Source organism: Anthonomus grandis, chromosome 10, assembly GCF_022605725.1.
Source record: "Anthonomus grandis grandis chromosome 10, icAntGran1.3, whole genome shotgun sequence".
In the NCBI taxonomy this organism is placed as follows: domain Eukaryota; kingdom Metazoa; phylum Arthropoda; class Insecta; order Coleoptera; family Curculionidae; genus Anthonomus; species Anthonomus grandis.
Window position 1 is genome coordinate 15,376,995 of NC_065555.1, and position 26,018 is coordinate 15,403,012.

The 26,018-nt window shown below is 32.8% G+C and overlaps 3 protein-coding genes across 3 annotated transcripts; all 3 read right to left on the minus strand.

Moving 5' to 3' along the window:
• Nucleotides 1-858: 858 nt before the first annotated feature.
• LOC126741036 (uncharacterized) lies at nt 859-4,066 on the minus strand. Its single transcript, XM_050447307.1, has 3 exons — nt 2,527-4,066; nt 2,386-2,458; nt 859-2,328 (listed from the first exon to the last, which is right to left on the minus strand). Exons 1-3 carry the CDS (start codon nt 2,934-2,936, stop codon nt 1,693-1,695), a joined length of 1,119 nt encoding a protein of 372 aa, XP_050303264.1. The 5' UTR covers nt 2,937-4,066; the 3' UTR covers nt 859-1,692.
• A 4,234-nt stretch (nt 4,067-8,300) lies between these two features.
• On the minus strand, nt 8,301-13,844 carry LOC126741423 (uncharacterized). The gene is made up of 2 exons (XM_050447828.1): nt 10,906-13,844; nt 8,301-10,716 (listed from the first exon to the last, which is right to left on the minus strand). Exons 1-2 carry the CDS (start codon nt 13,842-13,844, stop codon nt 8,301-8,303), a joined length of 5,355 nt encoding a protein of 1,784 aa, XP_050303785.1.
• A 5,161-nt stretch (nt 13,845-19,005) lies between these two features.
• Nucleotides 19,006-20,050, minus strand: LOC126741424 (uncharacterized). Its single transcript, XM_050447829.1, has 2 exons — nt 19,613-20,050; nt 19,006-19,527 (listed from the first exon to the last, which is right to left on the minus strand). Exons 1-2 carry the CDS (start codon nt 20,048-20,050, stop codon nt 19,006-19,008), a joined length of 960 nt encoding a protein of 319 aa, XP_050303786.1.
• Between the last annotated feature and the right edge of the window lie 5,968 nt (nt 20,051-26,018).

Genomic DNA, 26,018 nt, shown 5'->3' on the forward strand with positions numbered 1-26,018 from the left:
GTTCTTAATTTTTAAGGAGTAAGATCCTTTTCATTTCACTTATTCCTTCAACTTTTTTAAGAATTTTAGTTAAAGCTTTATAATCTTTTATATGCCAATCGGTTCCTAAAATTTTGGTATCTGCAACCTCTTTATAAATTCTGTGGTATCCACTAGGGTCAAGAATTTCTTCAACTCTTCGCATTTTCTTTTCAACTTGGCCAAAGACTAGATCCGGTGGTAAGTATGAGTGGCCGCGAACTGGAAAGAAACAAATTATGTTTTCTACGTATTGCGGAGACTCTAAGCAACCAATAGGCAAGAGCGTGCATGACATGCTGGTTCTTATTTTGGGCACCACAACCATCTGCAAAGAGCCGAATGATGTTAATGGTATCATCCAACTGAATATTCTGCAAGAAGTTGGTTAAGGCTGAGCTTATTTCCTCACTGGCGTCTAGCCCCGGGTATGCAACTATTGATCCTGACGCTAATTTTATTGTTGACGGACGGTGGACAGTCACTTTTTAATGTTTTTACGTAGAAAATAGTTAAAATTATTTGTTTTTCTTAGTTATGTTTATTTTTAAAAATAATAAAAAAAATTTAACTAAAAAAAAATAAATAAATAGAACAAAGTCGAAAATATCTCATTTATTGATAAAAAAAACAATAAAAAAAAATTGAGCATCAAGATTTGCACTCTTCAAGTCCTTGACAAGAAAATCTGCAAATAAATTAAATTTCAATGCGTTAAGCAAAAAACAATTTTTGGTAATTTTTGTTTGTTGTAGCGTTTTTCGTCAATTTTAGAGAGTGTTTACACTCGAGTTTATAGAATACTTTTGTAAAGGAATTTTTTTTTAATATCTCTAATATTGGAAAACACCCGTATAACAAAAAATATTACAGATTTTTATTTAAAAAAATCTTACCTGCTTTATTAAAGAGAAATTAAGTGTAGCGCTGTTTCATTTGAAGCTGTCTCAAGTCTTACTTTTCTATTTTTGGGCTTAGGCTTTTTTCGTGTTGAGAAAAATCGTTGCTTCCTGATATTTTTGTTGTGTGGTTACTGTGGTTTTTTGTTTTTAGCTCTTGGAATGCATTTGCTGTTTTTCAGGGCTCTTAACGTATGCTTGATTGGAACTAGTGCTTTTTCTATAGCATCAAGCTCTTCATTTTCATCTGATGTAGTAAAAGAAACAACGTGTTGCAGTTCTTCCAATAAACTTGCTACCCTTCGTTTTTTAGATTCAAAGGATGTAGTTTTTAACTTTGTGCTTGTTGACCGTTCCGTTAAATGCGCTTTTGCTTCCAATGTATGCAGTTCCTCTTTCATTGTCTCTTCCACTATGATTAGATTACTCTCGCCGACATCTTTATCTACTGATACATTAAAACAAGGTCAAACTAAATTTATTCTTGCATTTATAGCTAAAAAACTGAGCCCCTAGTCAAAATAATAATAGGTATATCCCAACTACCTAATCCAATAGAAACCCAATTAAAATAATACAAATATTACTTTCATTATTAATAGTAAGCCACACACATTTAAAGACCATTACCTATGTTTTTTGATTTAAAATGTATACCTATTTTTTTCCTAATTGTCGTCATTTAAGGATATGAAGCATAATGCTATACAAAAAAAAATCATGTTTATATCGTATAAAATATTATTAATAAATTCATGGAAAATAATCATCAAAATTACTTACCAAGTTCTTGAGGATGCTCCAGTGAGTCAGTTACACATTGAAAAATATATCTGATCAAAAGATGAATATGTTTGCACATGTTGTATTTAACTGACGAGTCAAGACAAGAACAGCAAAACTGATGGATGCAAGTTTTACATTCATTGCACAGTAGTTGGCATTTACAATCTGTTGTTTCTGAGGCAATGTTCCATCCATTTTCACACTCGACTACTAAATCTTCCCTCAATTTTAAACTTTGTTTGTGCCTGGACCGAATTATTTGCAGCTTACTGCTCAGCTTCCCCTTGTTAAGAACTATTAACCTGTCAATGCATTTGTCTCTTACAAATCGCATTATTGCGTTGATTGCCTTACCCAATCGCTTGACTTTCTTCCCTTTTAAATAAGTATATTTTAGTATTTTGTGCATACGTTCTAAGTGCATGTTTGTATTTAAACCCGCACCAAGTCGGTGGCAGTGTGCCCAACATTCTACACAGCACATGTAATACTTATTAAAATAGTTGGCAAATTCCATTGTATCAGGGTCTTCAAGTAACATAGTATATAACTTGTTAATTAAAATATTAAAAGTTGTGACATCCCTTTCTTCTAAGACAGCTTTTAAATTCTTATAAATAAAAGCCTAAAAATTAAAACAATGTTAATAATGTTATGATTTTTCAAGTTTGGCAAAACATACTTGCTTTTCTTTGGTGTTGATTTTTGATAAATTCTTACGCCACGCCTGGTCAACGTGCCATGAACAGTATAATCTAAAATTAATGGTACTATTAAATAGTGACACAACCCGTGACACAATTATAATAACTTTTTGGCTTACCTGAATTTTGGTGGAGACATTATTTCAATCCATGCATTGAAGAAAGCTTCTGCCATATCTAACATGAAGACATTTGGGCAAAGTGCAGTACCAAGACGAGATTTTACAAAGTGAAAAAATATTTTTAAAACTTGTTTATCAGACCTATTTGACACAAGAAAACTGCAAGGAAATCCCTGACGAATATCATCAACAACAAGGAGAGTTATAAGTTCGAAGTCGTAGTTATTCATCCCATGAGTTCCATCTATACAGATGCAATCGGTCCCATAAATTTTAAGCATTTCACATTGTGCAGCAGTCATGATAATCAAAACAAACTCCTCATTTTTTAAACATTGGCCATTCTTCACTTTCAGAACCTTGGGGCTTATAAAACAGAACTGCATCTCCATTACTTTGCATATCATTGATCCAGGACTCTACACTTATTATGTCGTTTTTATGTCTAACTGATGAGGAGCACAAATTGAAACAGGCTTCTATGTTATATAGATCTTTCTTTGTGAGCAGATGCAGACGTTTTAGTTCTAAGTCAGTGATTGAATCTCTAATTTCGTCTAAAATATCTTCAAATGGGACTTTAGAAGAAATTTTTACTGCTAAATTCTCTCTTTCTGTTTTAGACAAATTCAAGTGGCCGATGTCATTCTGATGTCCCACATGTTTGTCCATAATGGTCACTTCACAAGTGCCATTATTAAGCTTTTTTATTTTTATGCTTGCTGGGCAGAGTGCATTTATTTTCTTACTTCCTAGTATCTTAAAGTGCCGAATATTTTTGCCTTCTGGAACATATCTTCCTGAACGATGGCAAATAAAACTTGTAGCTACATGTGATTTAAAACATTTCTGATAGTTAACCACATATTTACAGTTTGTGACATTTTCAAAGGTAAGCTTCCAAGTAATAAATTCTTCCTCACTTTGAAACGTAAATTTTTTATGTTCAATAGGAATGTTATGAAAGTCTCTATAATGTTCTATAACGGTCTTCCTATCAGCACAAAAGTCACTGCACAAAGCACACTGATTTGCATTGGTAGTGGTCGAGATATTGGGGTGTGTAATATCTGGAGCTGAAGTGTTATTTGAGCTTCTATGTGTTCTGATGTGGAATTTTAAATTTCTTAAATGCGTAAAATGTTTTTTACACTAGTCACAAGCAAAATTATAATGTTTATTTTGTCGAATTTCCAGGGAAGGTAGATAATCATGATTATTAGGATGAAACTTGATGACATGCTTTCTTAGATTGCTAATGTTACTGTATTTTTTGCTGCACTGCACACACGTATGTTGCCCCTACATTTTTTTTATTGTCTTAAATGCACTTCCATATAATAGCAAATAAATTAACAAAAGGTGGATTTATACTGACAAATAAAAGTAAAAATAAACATAAAAGTTAAACTTTCACCAACTTGAAAGGTATTTTCGGTATTTCTTATTTTATATTATCCACTACATTTAACTTTTAGTCTTATTTAATGTAGTTGTATAATTTCACCCAAAATTAATAAAGTTTTACAATACTAACGAAAAAACGACACTTTAAAATAACACACAACTTGCCAAACAGTATTCTAACCTAACTATCTTATGACTAACTGCACCAAGCGCATGTCCAAAAAGAAGGATCATTAGTTGCATACCCGGGGCTAGACGCCAGTTATTTCCTCAGATCCCCGACCAGCCTGTGTCGTCCCATACATAGAACTGCGGATGTTTTATTTCGACATCTGTTACGCAAAAACAATAAAAAGATACCTGGCGTGCATAAAAACACTCTCCAATAGTAAATTTGGGTAAAGGTTGGACTTGCTGTAAGTCAAACACATACGTGACACTGCCGTATGGTTTAGCCTTCATCAGTTCATGAAAAGCCTTAGCCTTTGCCTTGTGAATAGCCAAACAGGCAATTAAATGTTGCTTTTCTTGCCCGTCTGCACAGGATTGTATCACAGATCTAGTTCTTAAACAATAGCTACAAGTATCACAAGCCAGTGAACCGAAACTCAAGTTAAATCATGTTGAGAAGATTTTTGAAAAAAATGTCTTTTTAACCCTAAGGTGTTCCTCCACGCTATCATTGTACATTTTAAATAACTTATTAACACTAAGGGTAGAAGGCAGATAAAGTCTCTTACTTTTATTCCTAGCATAATGGCTTTCACATGCTTTTAACTTCGAAATAAATTCCTTCACTTTTAATGACTTTTCAGAAAACCTAATACTTTTGCGATCTTCTCCTCTCTTGTTTATCACACCTGTTCCAGTTCTTATACCTTCTGCAATCCTGGTTAATCTTCTTTGACCAATATTAAACAATTTTTAGAAAAACTTACAAATACTTTTTCATTTTCTGCAGATAATAAAAAGTACTTTACCGCAATAGTGTGACGCTGTTTTTTTCTTACTGGACCTCGAGGACGACTACGCAGAGGTATTTTCACAGCCATCAAAAATGATAGTCTCTTGTCTTGCTCTCTTCTATCTGGTTTAAAAAATACAGCCCTTTTTGCTCTGGCCAGAACATTTCGCGGAATCCCAAGACACCCAAATCGGCCCTCCCTGTGTTGGCAAGGAGAATAAATATTTTGTAGTAGTGGATCTTTGTCTTTATATCTGCAATGAAAAAATTAAAAAAATTGGTTAAAAAAGTTCTAATGAAATGATAGGTCTATAATACAACCACTGTTTGTACACATTAGTAACATCCTTTTTTGTAATCGTATTAGCATAGAATAGAAACTAAAAACTAACTTTAATACACTTAGACACCATCACAGACTATACACATTCTTACCTATCTATTTTCATATTCTTGTTCTCTTTTATGTTTTCGTTTTAACCTTTTGCGTGAACTCTCACTATGCTCACCTACCGACATACCTTGATTAAGATTCATGTTTTATTTAGGTAATAAACAACAAAAAGTGCATTTACTTTACTTAAATTTAAACACAAAAAAAGCAGCAGCACGTGTAAAGGGCCCCACAGACTCCGTTCTTGTACGACATACTTGCACGATGTACATGTCGGTCGGAAAAGTTTTAATTGCACACACACATCAGTCATTTTCAGTTCCAACCGGCTTTGAACATACTTGTATGATGAATCAAGTGCAATTGTTAGCAGTGGCGGCGGCTTTGGCCATTAAAAAAAAAACAAGCGAAAAAGCGAAGACCACGATCCAATTGGACCAAACAATGGCTGCTAAAACGAAACACATTATCTCACATTAATCTACTGGAGGAGTTAAGAATCGAACCTGGCGATTGGTATAATTATCTTCGAATGGACGAGGAAACGTACCTTAAATTGTTGAACTTGGTGATACCTTTAATTAAAAAGAATGACACTTATTTGCGTCCATCTATTAGCCCTCACGAACGTTTAACATGTACATTGCGATTTTTGGCCACTGGTCGAAGCTATGAAGATCTGAAGTTTTCTACTTTAATTTCACCTCAAGCATTAGGTCAAATCCAGAAACCTGTTATGCTATTTATTGTGTATTAAGAGAAGAATACTTCATGGTAAGACTTAAAAGTGCATATTATTCTAGTTATACAAAAAATATATTATTATTTAATTTCAGTTTCCCAAAACGGAAAATGATTGGAGAGCTATAGCAACAGATTTTGAAAACAAATGGAATTTTATAAATTGTTTAGGAGCGGTGGATGGTAAATATGTGCGAATAATTCCACCTAATAATAGTGGCTCATATTTTTATAACTATAAGGGCAGTCACAGTCTCGTGCTTTTGGCAGTTGTAAAAGCAAACTATCAGTTCATTTATTGTCATTTTGGAACAAATGGCTGAGTGTCTGATGGTGGCGTTATCGAAAACACTGCTTTTTATGACAAGCTGAAACATGGAACATTGAACATACCACCAGCATGTCAGTCAAAATCCGGTGGACCTCTGCTTCCATATGTATTTGTCGGTGATAAAGCCTTTGCTCTTCGAGAAGATTTTCTGAAGCCTTTTAGCCAAACACAGCTTAATATGGAAAGTAGAATCTTTAATTACCGTTTATCAAGAGCGCGACGAATTGTTGAGAATGCCTTTGGAATTTTAGCTGCCAGTTTTAGAATATTTCATACAGCTATTAATATGAAGCTGGAAAATATCGAGAAAGTAGTAATGGCATGTTGCGCGTTGCATAATTTTTTACATAAAAATATTTCTAATTACAGTCCCCCAATTTGTTTTGATTCTGAAGATACAGAAAGAGGTGAAATCGAGTTGGGCTTACGGCCTGAACCAAACACTTTGGTAAATTTACAACGAAGCCACCGTAGGAATGCTACAAATAATGCAAAAGACGTTAGGCAACAATTTATGCACTATTTTTGTAATGAGGGAAGTGTCCCCTGGCAAGACGCCTTTGTTTAATGATTATATTTATTTTTATTTGCTTTTGATAAGCCAGTTAAAACTTCCTTAATATACGTTATGACAGAGTTATTTAGCATTTCATTTGCTACCTCTCACTTCTCTGTATATATTCAAATTCAAATTCAAATATATTACGTAAAGTTATATACAAAAGTGTTATTGTTACATAGGAAAAATAGGTACAAATAAAAATAGATAACAACCCTATTTCATGAGAGAAGAAAAATAACGTTAAATACCTATATACCTAATGTAAAAATCCAAGAAGAGGAATCAGCCTAAGGCCATCTAATGACGTACCTTGTGTGCAGATTTCCTCTTCCAAAAATGGCACAGATATTAAGAGGTTAAGAACGGCAACAGCCCGGCCGCTATGCAGGCGGAAAACAGGCGAGAGAACAAAAAGGTAGTAAAAATTACGACTAATATGCACTAAAATAACCCAATATCCACACACTCAGAACAACGTTTCAAAAAATGTTTGATTTTTCAATAAAAATTGTTTGGTTTTGGCTTTGAAAATTTTTGGATAATTATAATATTTTTTCAATTCAGCAGGCAGTGTGTTAAAAAGAACTGGTCCATAATAGGTTACAAATCTTTGGGTCACATTTGTACGTTTAAATGGAATAAACATATTTATCTCTTTTGTTGCTCCTGTGAGATAGTTGATAGAATCACTATTAATTGGTGATAATGTAGTATGGACATAGTTTAAAGTGGAATGGATATAAATATTTCTGACACTTAGTAAATTTAGATTATTATATAGTTCACCAGTTGAAAATCTATATGGTCTTTTAAATATTATTTTTAGTGCAGAATTCTGAGTGATTAACAACTTCTTTATAGTATTGTTATACGCGCAACCCCATATAATAATACAGTACCTTAAATTGGATTCTATTAGTGCGTTATATAAAGTTTTTAACATTTTTACATTTAGGATTTCACGTACCTGATACAATTTGTTTATTGGTCTGTGGAAACCAATTTCGTTGTCGTGACGTGTTCGATTTTAATAATTTGAAGGACCACTACTTTAAACACTAATTTATTAAAGTAGAAATGTAAATCAGTTACATATGTATTATTTAAACTAATTATTACACTTGTAAGAAAAACGTAAAACAAACGATTATAATTCATGCCATTGTTGCGTAACGTGAAGAGACGCTACTTTCGCGTCGGCGTGTTAAAGAGGAGTCTGGTCCCTTCCTTTCTTGCACGGAGCCGTCGATATAAGCTGCCCAGGTATACGCGGTTGCCAAGAGGTGCATAATATTTTCTATAATCATATAGGCCTCAACATGCCGCCCGCCTTGAAAAGTCTGCTTTTCAAAACAAAAAGTCTTCATATTTACTATTCAATGGGCAATAAGCATACTTTGTTTATTGCACGTTTAGAAACCGTACCGTTAGGCAAACGCACCGATACTACCCGCACAATGTTATCAGCACCTTTATGTATGTCAACAATTCGAGCCATTGTCCATTTTAATGGCGGCCAATTGTCGTCCATTAGTACCACTAACGCACCAACTTTCAAGGAATTGTCTTGATCCGTCTTCCACTTGGATCGTGTTTGTAATTGACAAAGATAGTCCCTAGACCACCGCACCCAGAACTGCTGGTAAAGCTGCTGCATATGCTGGTAACGGGACAGTCTGGTCATCTGAAGATCGGTTATATTTTCTTCTGGTAGACTGGCTAGTGAGTCGCCAATTAAAAAATGCGAGGGAGTTAAGGGTTGGAAATCATTTGGATCTGTTGATATAGGCGTTAAAGGACGTGAGTTTAGGCAGGCTTCTATTTGTACCAGAACAGTATACATTTCTTCATACGTCAAAGAAGCGTCGCCAATAACTCGCTTTAAATGAAATTTGACTGATTTAACTGCGGCTTCCCAAAGTCCGCCCATATGTGCTGACCGCGCAGGAATAAAATGCCACTTTATTTTATCCCCTGACAAAAAACGTGATACTGTTTCATTATGTTTGCAATCATTTAACGTATTATATAACTCTAAGAATTGATTGTTTGCTCCTATAAAATTTAACCCATTGTCGGAAAAAATGTCGCTCGGTTTTCCGCGGCGTGAACACAACCTTTTTAAACAATTTAAAAAACTTGGCGTTGTCAAATCTCTAGCTAATTCAATATGAATTGCTTTGGTAGAGAAACACACAAATATACATAAATATGTTTTTACAATTTTACTTCTTCTCAATGTGCCTTCTTTTACATAAATAGGTCCCGCATAATCGACACCGCAATTCGAAAACGGTCTACTGGGATTTACTCTTGCACTTGGTAAATCTCCCATTAGAAATTTACACGGTTTAGGATTATTTCTGTAGCATTTTAGGCATGATTTGACGATTCTTTTAACGGCATTTTTACCGTTAATAGGCCAGTAAGTCAACCTAATTATGGAAAGCAAATTCTGAGTCCCTGCGTGTAAATACTTTGTGTGTTGGTCTAAAATGATTAGATCGGTAAGTTTGTGTTTGTAAGGCAAAATTATGGGGTGTCTTTGATTGAAAGTTATTTCAGATTTACTTAATCTACCACCTACTCTTACGATTTTATGTTGATCAAGAAAAGGTCGCAAACTTAAAATTTTACTATTTTTATTTAGAGTTTTACCAATGTTCAGTCTTGATATTTCTTCCGGGAATGATTCACTTTGAGCTAATTTGATTAGTTTTTGTTGAGATTCGGTAAGTTCGGTTACTGTTAACTCAATAGACGATTGAGTTACTTTGTTTAATACTCGATCTTTGAATCTTAGTATATAAGCAAATACTCGTAGCAACTTAATGAAACTGGAAAATCTTTCAAAAATATCGATATCGATTTTACCCGTATTTGTTTCTCGAGCTAATAACAATGTTAACTTTAAATCCGGTAATTCATCTGAATTGTCCAAATAAGGAATTTCGATAACATTATTGTTTTTAAGAAATTCTGGCCCGTTAAACCAGATGTAATTTTCTGAAAGTTCCTTAGGATTAAGTCCTCGCGATATAATATCTGCAGCATTGTCTTTGCTTCTTACATGTCTCCACCTTTCGACGTCAGAAATCTGTGTAATTCTTGCTACTCTATTTGCTACGAACGTTTTAAGATGACATGGTTCAATTCTTAACCACGAAAGTACAATTGTTGAGTCGCTAAAGTAAGTTATTTTGGAAATGTTCATGTCTAAAATATTTTGCAATTTGTGAATTAATTCCGCTAGTAGATGTGCTGCTAATAGTTCGAGACGAGGTAATGATTGTTTTTTGAGAGGTGCTACACGAGATTTTGCTGTTAAAAGTCTAATTTGGTTTTTATTATTATTCATTGATCCTACATATACACACGCACCGTATGCTTTTTCTGAGCTGTCACAGAATCCGTACAATTCTAGATTTTTTATACCTGTTAATAACACTTGTCTAGGAATTCTTATTTTGTTAAGATAATCGATTTGTAGGATAAATTCCAACCAAGCTGTTTTTAAGTCATTCGGTATATCTTCGTCCCAATCAATCTTTAAATGCCAAAGTTGCTGCATAATTAGTTTAGCTTTAATGATTGACGGACCTATTAACCCAAGGGGGTCGAAAATCTGCGCAATGGTTGATAAAATATTACGTTTAGTGATTTTATTTTCATTCGTGTAAGGTGTAACCGCATATTTTAAAACATCCTCATTAGGATCCCACTTGATTCCCAAGGTTTTTAGTTCCTTTTGGTCATGAAACAAAACCAAATTTTCGTCTTGACTATTACTATTATTTACAATGTAATTCAATATATTTTTATTATTAGAGGACCATTTTCTTAAATCAAAATTTGCGCTAGATAGAATTTCAGATATTTCGTGATAAACTTCTATTGCTTCTTGTTCCGTGTCTAAACTTAAAAATAAATCATCCATGTAGAAAGATTTACGTATAATTTCTGAAGTACGAGGATACTTGTCTTTATATTGTAATGATAGTTCAAGTAAACAACGCGTCGCTTGAAAGGGTGCACTCGAGGTGCCGTATGTGACAGTGTTTAGTTCAAATACTTTAATTTTTTCTTTGGAATCCTTACGCCATAAAATTTGTTGATAACTACGCTCAGTTGAATCAATTTGAACACATCTGTACATCATTTTAATGTCAGCGCTTAAAACATGTTTTCTAAGGCGTAATCTTAAAAGTATAGAAAAAAGATCTTCTTGTATTGTAGGCCCTGCTAATATGATGTCATTTAATGAGATATTCGTATTTGTTTTCGCACTGGCGTCAAAAACAACGCGACATTTTGTCGTCAGCGATGAATCCCTAAGAACCGCCGTATGTGGTAAAAAATATGAACGATTATCAATTGAATTATCTGTGTCTAATGTGCCCTTTAGTGTCATATGCCCTAACGATTCATAATTTTCCATAAACTCAATATATTGATTTCTTAGTGTTTCGTTTCTATTTAATCTTTTTTCTAAGCTATTAAATCTTTTTAACGCTGTAATTTTCGAGTTTCCCAACCTATCTTTATCTTCTTCTAGAAATGGATATTTTACTATAAATGAACCGTCTTCATTTCGTTTCGTGGTATTTTTAAAATATTCTTCGCAGAACTGTTCGTTTTTTGATAATATATTTTTTGCTTCTAGCTCTTCAATTTGCCAAAATTTAAGTAAAGAGTCTTGTAATTGTTTATTTGAAATCTTTGTAGCTACATTACACACTTGCCTTTGGTACATATCAGTATTTAAATTTAAATTCCCCGTTAATATCCATCCTAAAACCGTTTCTTTTAAAATTGGCATGTTTTTACCTAATCTTATAATACCCTCTTGTAGCAAATCAAAATAAATACCTGCTCCTAATAACAAGTCTATTTGTTTTGGTGTATTGAATTGCTCATCAGCTAAATCAAGATGTCTCGGGTATTGTATTTCCGATTTTTCAAATTTAAATATCGGTAATTTTTCAGTTATTTGCGGCAAGACTAAGAATTGTACATCCATTTTAAAGCTATTAAATCGTGACTTAATTGTTGTTTTTGTTCTACTAGTAATTTTAGTTTCTATTTGGTTAATTCCCGATAAAGGAATATCAATTCGTTCGCTTTTTAAATTTAATTCATTAAATAAAGATTGACTCATCAAATTACACTGCGATCCCGAGTCTAATAGCGCGTTACATTTTATCCATTTATTTTGACTATCTTGAATCAAAACAGATGAAGTCGAAAGCAGTACTTGATTTGTACTTAAAGTGGTGTACGTAAACATTCTTTGATTATTATCAGTTAGTTCGTGTGGGTTTTCAACGTTCACTTTTGTATTTGAAACTTCGCGATTATTTTTTATTTCCGGTTCCAATAAACCCTGACCTCGCGGCGCTTCATGATTTGAATTCTGTGCAAAAACGCAAGGTGTTTGATTGTGATTATTTGAGAAGTTACCATGTTGCTGAGGATACGTTTGAGCGAGCAAAGTCATATTTTTATTTTGGATCTGATTTTCATTAGTATGCAAAGAAGTATTATGCTTACGATTGCATATTTTGCATCCTCTTGATAAACAATTTACCTTTAAATGTCCTGGCCTTAAACAGTTACTACAGAGTTTATTTTTATTTATCTCAGCATATTTTTCTGAGATTGGAAGATTTATGAAAATTGGACATGTAAAAATAGGATGATTTTGTTTACAAATGAAACAAGAAAAATGTTGACCAAATTTGCCGGAGTATTGATTTGTTTGATTAAATTTAGAAGCCGAGTTATTATTGTCGTTCGAGTAATTGTTATCTTGAAATTGGGTATTAGGACAAGAAACTAGTCTGTTACCCTTTTGTAAATATTTTTGTGCAACTTTATGTTGAGAATTTTGATTGTACGAATTTTTATTTTGCGTATTAAATGATTTTTGAGTGTCTGTTACTTGAACAGCTTCGAGCGTGAAACATTTTTTGGTTAAAAATTCTTTTAATTGTTCTAAAGTTGGTAGTTGTTCGGTCTGTTTGTTTTCCCACTCTCGCTTAGTACGATCGTCTAATTTTTGCACTATGATTGGAATTAGAAGAACGTCCCACTGTCTCACAGGAAGTTTTAATTTTTCCAACGCGGCTAAATGTTGGTGTAATGTATCCAACAATTTTCGTAGATGAAAGGATGATTCCTTTTGTACGTTTGGGAGGTCAAATAATATTTTATTTACGTGCGTGTTGATTATTGCTCTACGATTTTCATATCGCTTCATCAATAATTCAAAGGCGATAGTATAATTATCTGAGGTTAGCTCAATTGAATCGATTAATTTTTTCGCGTCGTCTTTACAGCATGATTTTAAAATTAACAATTTGTCGATGTCACTAATATCCTGCTTGTTACCTACGATCGAAGAGAAAACGTCTTTAAAGCTATACCACGACTCATAATTACCGTGAAAAGAAGGAAGAGCAAAATCCGGAATCTTACTATTGGCAACAACGCGAACGCCTGCTTGTGACGATGAAGCCGCTGCCGCTGCCTCCGTCGCCAAATAACGCGGATCGGATGCTAATTTTTGCTGTGTAAGCGCAGTTTGAGCTAAAGAAATAAGTTTTTTGGCTTGGGAAATTTGATTGTAAAAACATGATTCTGTATCTAAGCGATAATCTATTTCTGTTGAATCTAGAAACTCTAGGCGTGTTTGAGTTTTGTCAAATTCAGAGAAATCCTCTTCGACACTTTTTAGCCGACATTCGATTTGAAATTCATCTAAATTTAGAATGTCTTTTTCGCGTTCCTGATATAAAAATTCCACGAATCTGTTTAATCTATCCGTGATAACTTTTCTTGCGTGTTTTAATTCTAATATTTCAATTTCATTAGGATCAACATCCTCTGATGACTGTTTTGTTTTTCTACGAGACATGTTTTCTTAACTTTTTTTTTTTTAATTTATTTACGAGAAAACGAGCTGTTTTTTGTCTAGATTTCGATAATAAAATGGCACTCACAATCGATTAAACGATTAAATAATTTTATGTTCAATAAACGAGTTAAAGACGATACAACTTGTAAATTATAAACTAAACGATAAACGATGTACGATTTTTCCGTGATTGTTATTTAAATATTTATTTATTTCGATATATAAATAAATATCCACATACGTTAATACGAGTTACGATAAATACGATACAGTCTTAAAGTAAGTATATATACGAGAAAATATAATAGAAGCTTGCTTTCTCTACTAGGATAGAACAATTTAGGAATTAGGTTAAATGCATTAAATTAAGAACGAGCTCACCCAATTGTTGTCTTCGTGTGTAGATCCATCCATACCATATTATTCCATAGGCGATATCATCCGATTCGAAGTGACCATGTTTATTGGTCTGTGGAAACCAATTTCGTTGTCGTGACGTGTTCGATTTTAATAATTTGAAGGACCACTACTTTAAACACTAATTTATTAAAGTAGAAATGTAAATCAGTTACATATGTATTATTTAAACTAATTATTACACTTGTAAGAAAAACGTAAAACAAACGATTATAATTCATGCCATTGTTGCGTAACGTGAAGAGACGCTACTTTCGCGTCGGCGTGTTAAAGAGGAGTCTGGTCCCTTCCTTTCTTGCACGGAGCCGTCGATATAAGCTGCCCAGGTATACGCGGTTGCCAAGAGGTGCATAATATTTTCTATAATCATATAGGCCTCAACACAATTTATAGAAAATATTCCTAATTTTTTTATTAACGAATGCAATATGTTCCTCCCATTTCAACTTTTTTTATTTTGATACAATTACATGCATCATTATGCGATAAGAAGTCATTATTATGAATAACAATCTCTGTGGGCGGTGGTTGATCTACTGACGTTGCGGAAAAACTCATATAATAAGTTTTATTAAAGTTTAAACTTAAAAGACTATTGTTGAGCCACTCGTACATTTTACTAAGGCCAATTTCGGCTTTTCTAAAGACTCTCTTCCAAGAATTATCAGAAAACAATAATGCAGTATCATCTGCGTACGAAATAACTTCGCAGTCGTCCAATAAGCTTCCTATACTATTAATATACACAAGGAAGAGTACTGGTCCCAGCACTGTCCCTTGTGGAACTCCGGTTTTAATGTATTTAGGAGAGCTCATTGTGTTATTAATCTTAACAAATTGTTTTCTATCTGATAAATAATTTTTTAATGAGTTAAGAGGCCCGTTTCGAATACCAATTTTTTCTAAACGGTTAAAGAGAATTTCATGTGAAACGGTATCGAAGGCTTTCGAAAGATCCATAAAAACTGCTAAACTTTTTTTTCTGTTTTGTAGATTAATGTTAATCTTATTAACTAAATCAAATACGGCTCTCTCCGTATTTTTTTTATCTCGAAAACCATATTGCTTTTGATATAAAAGATTATTCTTTTCCAGGAAATTCATTATTCTAGACTTTAAACATTTTTCAAATATCTTAGCAAAGTTATTTATGAGAGAAATGGGTCTATAATTAGTAGTTTCATCACGATTATCTGATTTAAATATAGGAGATACCAGAGAGACTTTCCAATCAGAGGGTAAGTTAAACGTTGAAAATGATAAATTTATTAAGTAAACTAAAGGTTTTAAAATATGAACATGTATTTTTTTAATTAAATTAGTTGAAATTTTATCTTCCCCTGGTGCTGAGTTATTTTTTAATGTTTTAATGTGCATTATAAGTTCATTTGTATTAACTGGAAAAAGAAACATGGAGTTAGGATTAATTTTAATTTTTTCTTTAAAACTCGATGAATTTTTATTGATATTTTTTTGAATTTTTGAACCTACATTTGTAAAAAACTCATTAAAGGTATTACTAATTGTTACTTCATCTGTTATTATGTCATTGTTTACTTTTATTTTAAAATTATTTTGAGGCGCTTTTTTTTGATGGTTGGTAATCTCATTAATAAATTTCCATGTTTTTTTGTAGTCATTTTTGGATTCATCTATTTTTAGCTTATAATAATTATTTTTTGCCAATTTCATTACGTTAGTTAAATTATTCCTAAATTTTTTATATTTTATTTCATCGGCAATATTATGGTTCATGTTTAAAGATTTTTTCATGCTATTGTTTTATAGAATTAATAATACCCTGGGTTACCCAAGGCTTTCGTTTTCTTGTTTTGCTATTTAGTGTTATAATATACGTGTGTTTCCTTAGAAAATATTAAATTTTATTTTTAAAACAGGTATATGACTCTTCTATATTATTGTTTGTAAACACTTCTTCCCATATTTCTTTAGCCAGATCATTTTCTAAATTTGTGTAATTTATATTTGCTTTCCGTTGCATGCTATTAAACTGGGCAATATTTTTTGTTACATTTTTAATAGATAGCCCAATAGGGTAATGGTCAGTTAGATTAGTTTTAAAAATTAATGGTAAGATAGAGTTTTTTCTTAAATCAAACTGATCTATTTTTAAAAATATATGATCGAGTGCTGTTTTAGAATTGTGGGTTTCTCTTGTTGCTTGATTTATGCACGACATATATCCATTTTGCGACATAACACTTAAATACTTAGTTACATTTATATCAGTTTCCTCCAAAATATTAATGTTAATATCCCCAAAAAATATATTGCACATATTTTGCTTTCCTATAAATCCTTGTGTTTCCAGATCTTTTAAAAATAAGTTTAAATTTGTAGAAGGTGGTCTGTATACACCGGTAATACCCAAAGAAATATCGTTTATTTTCATAGTACAATGCAAGAGATTAGTTTCAGTTAGTTTTATTATTTGAGATATTGCATGCAAATTATTTTTGATATACATTACAACACCGTCATTTTTATTAAAGAAAGAGTTATTATAAAAAACATCAAAACCAGCAAGCCTGAATGTGTCAACATTGCTAATTGTAAATGTTTCTGACAACACTACAATATCGATTTTTGTGATATCCAATTCATTCAAATAAATTATCAATTCATCAAAATTCTTTTGTAAGCTTCTGATATTAAAATGTATAATATTAAGCCCACCACTATCACCAAAAACTTCGCCAGCCCGCCCCATGTCATCCGCCAACACTACATCCAACCTGCTACCCTCCTCAACCTCATCACTAAATTCCAAAAAATTTGTCATCTTTAAGAAAAAAAAAATTAAATCTTAAATATTCTAACAAAAATACACCTAATAAATAAGTTACAGAAAAAAGAAAGCAACAAAACACGTATTTTTTTTTAAGCAGCCAAACATAATAAACCTCTATTATTTATTTAACTGCCCCAAAGAATTGAAATAAACATTAATTAATAGTTAATTGTTTTTATATAAAGGCCAGTTTAAACTAAAGAATCACTATATAAAAATTATGAATAAATATCTATATAAGGTGATAAAGTCTCTAGGAGAAACCAATCATTATGAGTTAATTACTGGATTCTTGAAGCAAAAGTACAAAGAAACTCGTGATTAAATAGCCATGTACACACAATAAAAACTCAATAAAAAGAAAAACAAATTTGAACAAAAGCATATCCTACTCATTGTAAAAAAAAAGGGAAAGAAAAACCATACTTCAATAATTAAAGGTCCAAAAATAAACATACTCATATTGTTAGTTAAAAATTTGGAATTATACCTACATTATACATATTACCCTAGAAAAGTACCTATATTAAAGAGATATAAATATAATCTATAAACTGTTGAATTTAAATTGTAATTGTAATTATAACTGTAAATTTAAAGTTAATAGTGAAATTATTAGCAGGTAATATAAGATGTTCGTCTTAATTATTATGTGTAAATGTCCAAAATAAAATATGTACATATTCATAAACAAAACACAGCTCATCCCATTCCCATAGGGGAATGTTTGGATTCTGAAATGTGTGCTTTTAAATACCATATAAATATAACAAAGAATTATACATACTTCTAAGCCTTAAGAGTATTAATATCCTCTAAATTCTGAATTCGATGCACAATATTATTTATTTTCACATACACAGCACCTTTAAAACACCACACCATTTTACTCGAGAATTTTTTGATAGCCGCGGTTAGAAGGCCAACGCGATACTGCGTTAGGTCCTCTTTGATTTGTATGTTTGTTGATTTTAAGTGTTTTCGGTTTTTTAAAACTGCACTTTGCACGGCATCGTCTGAGAATTTGAGAAGTACAGCCGGTGGGTTGTTACTAGGATTTTTGGAGGCAACACGACGACATGCTATAATTTGATTGTCTTTCAAATCATTTCATACATTTTTTTGAGGACATCCACAATTTTGCCACGAAGATTTTCATTTTCGGTTTGTGGAATACCAAAAACCCTAACATTAAGAGACCTTGATACCTGCTCCTGATTGTCCAAGGCCTCAAAGAATTTAGAATTTTTACTCTTTAAGTCGGCTACTTCCCTTTTTAAATCACGGATGGCTTCCTCTTGTCTTTTAAGTCTTTCCTCGAATTTCGCCATGATTTTCTGGGAGACTTTGTCTGCAATTTCTTGTAGGAAGTTCTCTGTAAAAATTCCTTTAATATTTTCAAGATCAGCTCTTGACAGTACCATTCTAACCTCAAATTTTCTTCAATCGGTATTAGTCGAATTACTGTAAATTATTACAGTATTTCAAGATTCCTCACAACAGGCACGTCTTGATGTTAAAACTGTACTTTTTAGTAATGTTTCGGTATATAAAAAATGTTGTTTGCAGTTAAAAAACTTAAATTTCTTAGCAGCTACTTAAAACGCGTTCGTTTACTTGTAAAGCGCCATCTATAAAGATGATATGTATATATTTTTGTTATCGTTTTAATACAGCAGATATCAAAAAAGATAAAGACATTTAAAACAGAATAATTTTGAATTGCAGCTTATTATGGAAAAGGGCGAGGGGGTGCTAGACTACTTTTGAAAGTGAGTGTATTATATTTCACTAAACATGCTATGTTACAAAATACAACAAATATTTTTAAATCCTTACTTTGCTGTATTTATTTTGTAATTCATTATACATGTTTTAACATATTATAAAATAAATGTCCAGAAAATTCAACTTAACTTAATATTTACTTAATTAATTAAAACTATCATTAGGATTGTAATGTCCAAAATAAGTTCCTCTAGTATAAGGATTTACCATGTTTTGTCCTTGCTGAACAGGGTTATGAACCTGTTGTAGTGTTGTAAAACTGGCTGTCTGTTGCTGTACAGCTTGCCCCTTTTGGGTAATAGTTATTTCCGAAGACTTGTCAATATTTCCCAACTGGGCTTCGAAAAGTAAATCCATAATTAATTTTTCTGTTACCATTGCCGTTTCTTTTGACAATTTTCGTAGTTTATAAGCCACGTTTTTGCCGACTATAGCAAATTCATCTTCTGCATCTTCATTTTTTAATTTTTTATGTACATCGATCAAAATGTCATCGGCAGAAATTCCAGAAACCGAGGCGGAAGCTTTTGCCTTCTTTCTTCTGACTGTTGGGGTTGTAATCCAGCGGGACGTTGAAGCAGCTGATTGTGGTCGGGAGTTAGTTCTCGGAAGACTTTCATCAATAGATGAAGATTGTGGCGACTGAATGAACTGGCTTACTTCGTCCTACAAAATGTTCAAATTGTTTAGGTGGATACGAAATAAATTAGCACTTAAGGGAATAATTCAATTTTATTTATTTATAAATTACCTCATAGAATTCCCTGCTCTCTTCCTGAGTACCATTGTTATCCTTGTCATTCATGTTGTCTTCCTCCTCCTCATCCTGCAAACTACATACGCCTGATCGGGTGACTTCCTGATCACACAAAAATGAAAGTTCCTCGAAATACCACAAGTTAGGTGTATAAACATCGTCACTTCCAGCCCCGCTGCTTGTGGATTGTTTAACTTTTTTTAGTTCTCTTCTGTAACTTCCTCTTAAACCATCAATCCTTTTCTTTACAGTCTCTTTTGTGGCCTCAGCATCCACTTCCTTTAATTTGTCTACTAGTAGTTCATATGCTTTTTCTTTTTTATTACGATCACTATACTCCTGCGACTTAATTTTCCACAAACATGGAAGGGTACGATAGAGTTCAATAAATTGTAGTAAGAATTTGCGATCTATTTGGCGAAGATCCGTCATTCTAATTACTAAAAGTGCAACAGCTACCCGAACTTTACTAAAAAAAATTTGGCCGCCTCGTATCTACGCATCTGCAAAAACCATTGTACTTTAAACCTGTTTACGCCACACACTTCCGACTTCTTTGCTCATCGTACAAGCCCACGGACTTAAATCAACGAAATCAGAATACTTTCATCGGTCTTGTACGACAGCCCGAAATGACCACACACTTCCGTTTTACGTCGTTTTTGCACGAACCGACATGTACGTCGTGCAAGTATGTCGTACAAGAACGTAGTCTGTGGGGCCCTTAACAAAACAAACAACAACAACGTAACTAGATTGACAATAGTAATGCCGGCTGGTGGCGCTGCCAAGGAGTAAATGGACATAATGCGAAATGAAGCGGTTAAAAGTCAGGACATAATGCGGTTTGATGCGTATGAAAGATTTTGCCTTTAAATTACTATGGGACAAAATTGAATTTGCTACATTCTCTATATGGGTATGCCTGCATCGGGCCTTTATGAGTTCAGAACCACTTCAAACTCATTTTTGTCCTAGATTGGATAAAATGCGTTTTGATAAGTCACTCCTCAATTGATTTGTGTCTGTGAGAACATGCTTATCATTAGGGAAAGTTTCTAGTAACCAGCAGCTAGCAAATCCAAAATATGATGAGTGAAGAATATTGACTTATTATACAGGATTTATTTTGAGTCAAGTGGGTTTTCCTTAAAGTTGTTTATTATTGATTTTAATCAGATAGACATAAATATTTGTTAACCAGCATTAGTAGATTTCTATAAAAGATGCCGTCTTCTCAGGATTCATCATAAAATCTTTTACGAAGATGAAGAAACAGTAGTAAAACGAGTTTTTCATACCTTAACGAAATCTTATAGCCTTGATATTGACTTACTTATAGAAGTTATTACTACTACTAAGCAAGATCTGCTGTCTCATAAGTAGATCATCCTAGATCTTTACGTTTTGTAGTGAGGAAAACGTTTTTTATTGGTTTCCACTGGATGTTATAGCTAGAGTCGTATCAGAGGATGAGAAATTCTTACTTCTCGGATTTCCATAGTAAGATTTTTTGATAAGCCTTCAAAAGTCGGCAATGTATGCAATTAAGCTGAAGTTAAAGGAAATTAGAATTTTTGGTGTTAGTCATTAGATTTTGTTAGGCAAGTACAAACAAATAGAAAGTATGAATTCCTTCTTAAGGTTTGATCTTTTAATAAAAACCCTCATTTTGCTATTCTTCATGTTTTACTTATTCTTGTAAAAGCTTCTCAACTGTTGCAATTCAAAGCTCATCTGCAGCTTCATATACAATATTAAGAAGAAACTCCTCATCGATGTTTAACTAGCTGTAAAAGCTGGTTGTTGTTGAAAACACTGTTGCCTTTTATAACCTTACATCCTGGTTTACTTATGTACCTTGTAAGAGTTGTATCATCTATTGTAAACATAAAAAAACTTTAATAATTGATAACACTCTAAATAGTATGTATCTAATTTCAGTTTCACTTGCTTTGGATTAAGTCCTCTAACAGATTCATTAATCTATTGCATTACGAGGACTAGCCATTTTATAGCTTCATCTGCAACATCAATCAGAAAATCCTTGAAAATGGTTGATGCGTATTGTATAATGAGCTATAAAAGCTAGTCTATACTGTTAGCTGTCTTATCTTGTTCTGCAGCTTTGTCTGTAATATTAATGATCATATTGCTTTAAGAAGCTGATTTACAGAAGACCCCTCAATTAGCAATTCGTTGCAAATTGCAACACAGCGTTGCATTGTTATGTTGTCTTAACCGTAGAGACAACCCCGTTTTACACCAATTTGAAAGTATTACATAGTCGAATTACATAGCAAACGTCTTAGAGAAAGGTCATCAGGGTATTGTAATCTATACTAACTTTTCCAAGGCGTTTGACGGGCAATTCCCAAAATTTTTCTAAGAAACAAAATATTTTATAAAATTGCCAGCCGATTCTGTTTCACGACCTTACATGTAGACCATCATTATGGAATAATGCTAAAGAACATTGAATGCCTAGAATAACCAACCTACCAACCATATGCAAAGTGTTTGGGTTCACCATTTTCAAGGTAATGATGTCAAATCAATTTTACCATGCAAAATATGTTTTTCTTAATCCACTGATCATTTTTTACTTGACCATTACAAAAAATGTATTTCTTAAAATTTTCTTTTATTTGCTCTCTTATAATAAAAACATATTCTTAACAAAAAGTTAATAAAAAAACAACAACCTGGCAACATAGAATACCTGATATGTTTGCAATACAAGTATCCCTTGTTGCCACATTGTAATGTCTTGAAAGAGATTTTTTTGGTTGTCTCAACATTACGCAGTGACTACTCGTTAACTTTTTAAACGCTTTTGCAACGTTTTTAGAGTTACTGATTTTTGGATGGATGGACGCCATAACGACAGAAAAATTAATTACTCTTTTAACAATAAATTAATAGATCAAGCAGCTACTCCAAAAATACAACCTTTTTAATTCAACTTTTGAACAGTCCTTATTAATATCTGTTTTGTATGTAGTTAAATATAGTGAATTATATGGGTAAAATACCCGTTTTGAAAGATTTACAAGCACTTATTTGATAATAATAAGGCTTTTATTTCTAACAGTCACCCACTTACAGGAAATACAGAAAGAATTGTGTACAACAGGTTTAAGGTTTAAAATTAAATAATACAATATAATATTAAGCTAAAGGAAAAGAAATGGAAGAGGCTTATAGGCTAACAAAAATTTAAGAAAATTACCTACCTACCAAATTACTAAGAGAAATTCAAGATTTGAGATTATTAATTAAAAAATCCTACTAAGAAAGACATTGAAGCAACAAAGAGGTCCAAGTTGTGGTTACAAAGAGTATTAAATAAGTTACATATATAGTAAATCGCCGACCTTCTAAAAATGTTATTTATAGCTCTATTACATTAAAATGTTCTAGAGTTTAATCTGGGAACAACAAAGTAAATTTCATTTAACAATAAGCTACAGTCGATTTTATAATTAACTAACTTATATAAAAAGACCACGGCCGCTACCACACGGCGATCGGCTAAGGCTTTAATGTTAAAACGTGCAAGCATTATATTACATGTTCCTCTTGCTGGATAAACACCATCGGTCTTGTACATTAAATATTTTAAAAATCTACGCTGAATTGACTCAATTTTATCAATCTCCACCTGATATACTGGATGCCATATAATTGAAGCGTACTTAAGCTTGGAGCGAACAAATGAGCAATATAAGAACTGCACCACCCTAACCTCATCAAAATTGCGACAGTTTCTAATTATAAAACCCATAGATCTGGATGCTGCTATAACTGTATTATGGATATGATTTTTTAAATTGAAATTTTGGTCAAATCTTTAATTTCAAAACACCTAGTCAAAGGAAAACTTTGCATTTCGTAATTGTGCTGAATAAAATTTTTGTTTTTACAAAGAGTTACCTGAAAACACTTTGACACATTAAGAAAAAGTCTGTTATTCCGACACCAGTCATAATTATTATTTAGTTCAGATTGAAGTAGTTGGCAATCAGATATGGTTTCTATTTTTCTATAAATTTTAAATCGTCTGCAAAAAGCAGTTTAAGACTTAAAATAGTCAGTGCAAGGTCATTGATAAACAACAAAAAAAGGAGCGGTCCCAAGTTTGCACCTTGTGGGACACTAGATCTTAGCATGTATTGATTGGAGCGAAAACCGTCGATTTCGACAAACTACGTTCGGTCTAGAAGGTACGAAGAAAATAATTTTAATACATATTCAGAGCAACCCAGATTTGATCGAAAGCCTTCTGAAAATCCATGTACAGAACATCCACTTGACTTCTGTTGTTTAGGGCTTGACATATGTATTCGGAAAGACAACATAAGTTAGGGATACATGATATTCGTTCCATTAAACCATGTTGATCGGGCAATATTAGTGTACTTACTTGTGCGTGTAATTGTTTGTGTATACAAACTTTAAAAAGCTTAGAAAAATTGCATAGAATTGATATCGGTCTATAGTTTCTAAGTTCTGACTTGTCGCCCTTTTTAAAAACTGGAATAACTCGCGCGCTCTTCCAACAAGACGGAAACGAACCTGTTTGAATGGATAAGTTAAAAATGTGAGCTAATGGTTTCGCTAAAGGTGTAACGCAGGTTTTAACTAACTAGGTTTTAACTTTGTTTGGATGCTTCGATTATATCGGACTCTTGAACGGGATTAATTAAGACTGTGTTTTGATTATGCAGTAGTATTTTGAAGTATGAGGAACAAAATTGCTTACATCTGAGTCAATGAAAACGCTCTGGAAGAAATTAGCAAAAGCCTCGACTATTGACTTGGGATCCGAAAACTCATTATTGCCATCTTTCACCGCACCTGGTATTCTGGAGTCGCCCTTCTTCATCTGTATGTATGGCCAAAACTGAGAACTGTCAGCGTGGATATTATTTTGTAATTGACGTAAATAATTTAGAAATGTACTATCAAGTAGTGTGTTAAGAGTTAGTCTAGCATTTCGAAATATTTCATAGTAATAGTTAGTTTTGTGTTTTCTATATTTTTTGTAAGCTAATTCTTTATTTTCAATGAAGCGGATGATCTCAGAAGTGTACCAAGGGGGATATCTTCGTTTCCGATTTATTTTTAATGGTATAGTGGCTTTAAAAACATTATTAATTATATTATTTATACAAAATGTAACAGACTTTGTTAACGTCTGTGCATTTAACAGTTGCTTCTAATCGATATTCAAGATTAATTCATATAGAAGAGGAAAATTTGCCTTACGAAAGTTAAATGCCCTAGCAGCAGTTTTGTACAACCGAAAAGGAGACGATTTTTCTATAATTAAACTGTCAACATTGATAAGTAAGGGGGGGTGATAATGATCGACTCTTGATAGGGGCCTGCTTGTTTCAGAGATTTCGCAATCGATATTTGAAATTACCAAGTCCAATGTGCGCTTCATAACATTTTTTACAATATTTAATTGTTTTAGGCCCAGAATATTTAGAAAAGAGTCAATCAGTGCAGCCTTGGTGTCAAATTCATTTATACCATATAGGGGAACATTAAAGTCAACCATAATAATAAGTTTTTGATTAATAATTTCATCATGCATGCATATTGTTTCTATATACTGCTCAGGGTAGTCGTAGGGTAGAGAAGGCATAATATAAATGACAATAATATTTGTACGATATAGATTATTAATGCCTATTCTACACCCTACAATATCGATTAATGGGAATCGTCGAATTAAATCGGCAAAATCAATCTGGATAGCCCTAAGTTCCGATTTAGTTGCTAGCAACACACCCCCGCCCCTTCCGACGCCATCAGCGGCACGACAGACATCATAGTTAGAGGGAAACAATTCAGAGTTAGATATATCGGCCTTTAACCATGTTTCTGTAAGTCCCATAACGTCACAAAAACCTGTGGAAACTGAGTTAAAAATTTCGTCACATTTAGTGTTACAACGTCTAGAGTTTTGGCAGTAAAGTACAAGACTTTTTGAAACATTTAAGCTGGAAAATTACTTTAGGTATTCCCTGTATATATTTAATCAGAAGATTACGGTCACCATTATCTTCTCTTATTATAAGTTGTGATTTAACTTCTTTGTAATAATTTATTTGCTTAGGGGTTTTATCATAAGAGATAGACACGTTTTTGTAATCCTGCGATTCCTGGACCTTTTTAGAATTTTTTGTTAGTTTATGTACGACATCTTCGCTTGAAAATGTCAGGCCGATAGGATGAGTTTTGTTGCTACCTGGAGTGTATTTATCCAGGCGATGGGATGGAAAATTATCCATCTGAAACTCCGGGACGATCGACTTAACTATTCCCTTGACATCCTTCATCTCTTGACTTATTCTTTGATCCTTACTGATAGTGGACGACGGCTCTT

Bases quoted from the DNA above. Each gene is read 5' to 3' on its own strand.
- LOC126741036 (XM_050447307.1), bottom strand. From the start codon at position 2,936: ATGATATGCAAAGTAATGGAGATGCAGTTCTGTTTTATAAGCCCCAAG. The intron at 2,459-2,526 runs GTAAGCCAAAAA...CATTAATTTTAG, and splicing joins ATGTCTCCACCAAAATTCAG to ATTATACTGTTCATGGCACG. The intron at 2,329-2,385 runs GTATGTTTTGCC...TTTAATTTTTAG, and splicing joins TCAACACCAAAGAAAAGCAA to GCTTTTATTTATAAGAATTT.
- LOC126741423 (XM_050447828.1), bottom strand. From the start codon at position 13,844: ATGTCTCGTAGAAAAACAAAACAGTCATCAGAGGATGTTGATCCTAAT. The intron at 10,717-10,905 runs GTATCCTCGTAC...TGTAAATAATAG, and splicing joins TCATTACAATATAAAGACAA to TAATAGTCAAGACGAAAATT.
- LOC126741424 (XM_050447829.1), bottom strand. From the start codon at position 20,050: ATGACGGATCTTCGCCAAATAGATCGCAAATTCTTACTACAATTTATT. The intron at 19,528-19,612 runs GTAATTTATAAA...AACATTTTGTAG, and splicing joins AGAGCAGGGAATTCTATGAG to GACGAAGTAAGCCAGTTCAT.